Source organism: Prorops nasuta, unplaced genomic scaffold (genome assembly GCF_024137725.1).
Source record: "Prorops nasuta isolate Cenicafe-Biocafe unplaced genomic scaffold, Cenicafe_Pnas_1.2 PNAS00007, whole genome shotgun sequence".
Classification (NCBI taxonomy): Eukaryota; Metazoa; Arthropoda; class Insecta; order Hymenoptera; family Bethylidae; genus Prorops; species Prorops nasuta.
In genome coordinates, this window is record NW_027116804.1 from 3,679,642 (window position 1) to 3,683,819 (window position 4,178).

Here is a 4,178-nt window from a genome sequence, read left to right on the forward strand (position 1 = left end):
GAAATATGAGCTTGGCTTGATTGATTTGCAAACCTTGAATACAATTCAAAATATAAATTCATCGAATAATACATTTTATTATGAAAAAAATAAAATTGAGGGAAAAATCGAAATTCCACATGGATCGTATGAGCTTCGCGCTATTAATGAATATCTACAAGATGCTCTTTTTGATCAGTTAAATGATGATGATGTGGATAATAGTATAGATGATATATTAATCATACGTGCTAATAATAATACATTGAAAAGTGAAATTAAATGTAAATATGATGTTGACGTTAGTAAAAAAAATAATATAGGAAAATAGTGGGTTTTTCGGAAAAAACAGGAGTCCTAAAAGCTAATGAATTACATGCATTTGACATACCTGTGAATATATTGAAAATAAATATTATACGAATAATGACGAATATAACTGCAGGAGCCTACAATAATGGTGAACTTGTGCACACTATTCATGAATTTTTTCCAAACGTTGAGCCGGGATATAAAATCTCGGAAACGCCAAATAATGCCATTTATCTGCTGATAATCGTGAAGGTAATTGATAATTTAACTGTTTCCATTGTTGACCAAGATAACGATATTGTAGATCTCAGTGGTGAAGATATTACAATTAGACTCCATCTACGAAAATGTTAATTTACAACAAAGATTTTACATATAAATTACAATCTCCACGATCTTCAGGAATTAGTTGGAATAAATCTTCGAAATCAACACAACAACGACGAGGACGACGAAGAATTATCAAAAAACGACAGAGTAAACTGAATATTAAAAATAAAAAGTTTTTAAAATCAATTGGTTTAAAAGTGTTGAAATAAGAAGAAATAATGGTTGATTTATTAAACATTATCGAAACACCTCATTACGATAACCGTAACAATAACATTGAAATACACTTTTACAATCCATATGTGAATTCATCACTCAACCACAACGATGAAATACGCATTCCTATCCAACAACAGGACCTCGTTGTGTTACGAAGCGAAAGTTTCTTGTTTATTGAAGGAGACGTATCTGCAATCGCTGCTAATAACGCCACTATTGATGAGAATAAATTGTTCTTGGATTTAAATGGAGCTGCTTTTTTGTTTAATGAAATACGTTATGAATTGAATGGTGTTGAAGTGGATCGTTGTAAAAATGTAGGTATTACTACTACATTGCGAAACTATGCATTATTATTATCACATGAGAGAACAACTTTGAAATCAGCATCGTTTGATATTAATAGTAAAAATCCAATTAAGAAATTCCAATACTTTAGCTTTTGCATACCGTTGAACAAACTAATGGGATTTTTTGATGATTATAAGCGTGTTATCGTAAATGCACGTCATGAACTCATACTAATAAGATCGCGCAATGATTCTAATGCTGTTTATTGTTCAATGGATAATATTAATGTTAAAGTAGACTTAGTACTATCGAAAATTCAGTGGAAAATACCTCATATTACGTTGGAAGAATATACAAAATTACAGTTTTTAAACATTATTGAAAAAGATCATCCTGTTACAATGACGTATCGTTCATGGGAATTGTATGAATATTCTATGCTTCTCAAAACTCAAAACCATTCTTGGTCAATAAAAGTTTCAACAAAATTAGAAAAGCCACGTTTTATAGTATTTGCATTTCAAACCAATAGGAAAGATAATGTAAAGAAGAGTATGGCAAAATTTGATCATTGTAATTTGAGAAATTTAAAATTATATTTAAATTCCGCATCATATCCCTACGATAAATTAAATCTTAATTTTGCCAATAATAACTATGCTATTTTATATGATATGTATTATAAATTTATTAATTCGTATTATAATACTGAATCAAAGTATATTATGCCTATGCTTAATTTCGAAAATTTTATAGACTATGGTCCATTTATTGCGATTGACTGTTCTCATCAAAACGAATCAATCAAAAGTGGTACTGTAGATATTAAGATAGAATTTGAGTTTGATTCTAATATACCTGACAATACTAGCGCATATTGTTTAATTATTCATTATCAGATTATTGAATATAAACCATTAAGTGGTATTGTACGTAAATTAATATAAAAATGATGATGTAATATGTATTTTTTTTTATGTGAAAGGATAGGTAAAAAAATGTCTTGAATATGTAATATTTATTCATGTTTTAAGTACAATATATTTATGTATAGATATATATTTACGTGTTTTATGATTAAATCATTCTCTTTTTCATCATTGATACTATTAACTTCATTCTATTCCGTATTCATTCTCAATACAACAATTGATAAAATTACGATCTTCGTCATTGTCAATTAAGAAATAATATGTATCTACAGCACTGTATCCATCCTGTAAAAAAAATCAATTTCGATTATAAAAAGAAATTGATATTAAAAAAAAAAAAATTTTTTTTAATATTTTCTCTTTTTTATTTACCGTCCGCATTATATGCTCTGCACTTAAAAATTTGTAATAAACTCCAAATTTATAATAACGGAATAATTGCTGTAGATTATTATCCCAATAAAATGTAATAATTTTCTTCAATATCTCCATATCTTCAGATATTGATTTAATTCATAAGGTATATTAAAAGTTTTATCATTTATATTAAAATTCACATTTTTAGTATGATCTTTTATCTATGAACAGAAAAAAAATATTTATGTATAAAAATTATTTGCATATAATGATTTTTTTACTTACTAGCTTTCGAAAATTGATTTCATCATTTTCCTTCACTAACTGATGTATCCCAATACCAGATCTATAATAAAACATTTTATCATCAGACAAATCGCTAAGCCATAACTCTATTAAAAATTATAATTCATTGATTATACACCGCTGTTCATTGTTAAATATTTCCGTTGGTAAATTGACAATTGTACCATCAATCAACATAAATGCCAATTTTTAAAGAAAAAAAAATGTAAAAACAAGTAAAAAGATATACACACACACACACACATACACAAACTTTTATTTCTCTCTTTCAGAAGAGGTTCGACAAGTTAATGTGGGGAAGAGAGGGAGAAAGGTCAAAGGAGAAAAAATGATTGAAGAGTAGGCTTTGTGGAATGGGTAAACTAGATTGTTTGAGCTAGAACTGAGTTTTTTATCTACGGTCATATGCTATTATACTTGACAATTTTTTTCCATATTCTTGTAGTAAGATTTAGGATAAGAAGGAGTAGGGAGAAGGATGAATATAGAGCAAAGGAAGTAGAGGGGAAAGAGTAGGGATATACACCTACTTTATATATATAGTAATTCAATACCACTTTTTCCTCAGTCTATCAATTAAAACGAAAGCTGTGTGTGTTTTAGTAAAGAATAAAGTATAGAGAAAAATAATTCTTCTACATACATCACCATGAAGTGGTTGGAAAAGATTAACAATACTCTCAGTAGCATGAAATCGTATTTGCCTAATATAAGATGGTCTGATTTAAATGAAGGTGAATATATAATCAACGATATAAGAAATGTGAAAACTAAATTTGGTGAAAAAATAATTTTTGAATTGAATAATGATTATTCACTATTTCTACCAATGAGGTTGCAAAATATTCTTATGTGCAATGATCAGGATTTATTGAATAAATTGATAAAAATTTTGCATGAATGTAAAAAAGATATAGTCATGTATGTTGATTCTACAAAAAGTATGACTCTAAATATATTGACGAAAAAGCGAGTTATTAATAAGAACAACTGTCGACAAAGTAAAGTAAACGTTGAAAATGGTGACGACGACGACGACGATTGTGACAACGGTGGTGCTGGTGGTGCTGATAATGATGATGATGATACAGCAGAGGATGACACAGAAGAGGTAGAATACATCAATCCCGAGGATGAAGTATTGCTATATGAGGAAAATAAGAATAAAATTGCTGAAGAAAATAAAAATAATTCTATTGCTGGAAAATATCGTAAGAGAAATGCAAAAACTGTATTATCAAGAAATGGACCATCGTCATCGGTAAAAAAAACAAAAAAATAAAGATAAATTAAAAAATATCTGATTTTTAAGACATACTATTTTTTCTTATGTAATATTGATTCAAGCAGATACATTAATATATATGTCTATAATCAATGTATGTATTTTTTTATTCACTTTATCAATTTAAATCACACACGCATAATCTAAAAAATATATATAATCAATTG

General features: G+C 27.7%; 1 protein-coding gene across 1 annotated transcript; it reads left to right on the forward strand.

The window, feature by feature from the left end:
• Window positions 1-839: 839 nt before the first annotated feature.
• On the forward strand, window positions 840-2,078 carry LOC136774888 (uncharacterized). Its single transcript, XM_066729365.1, has one exon. The coding sequence runs from the start codon at window positions 840-842 to the stop codon at window positions 2,076-2,078; it is 1,239 nt and encodes a 412-aa protein (XP_066585462.1).
• The last annotated feature ends 2,100 nt before the right edge of the window (window positions 2,079-4,178 follow it).

What these genes read in the sequence shown, in the direction of transcription:
- LOC136774888 (XM_066729365.1), top strand. Translation starts at nt 840, where the DNA reads ATGGTTGATTTATTAAACATTATCGAAACACCTCATTACGATAACCGT.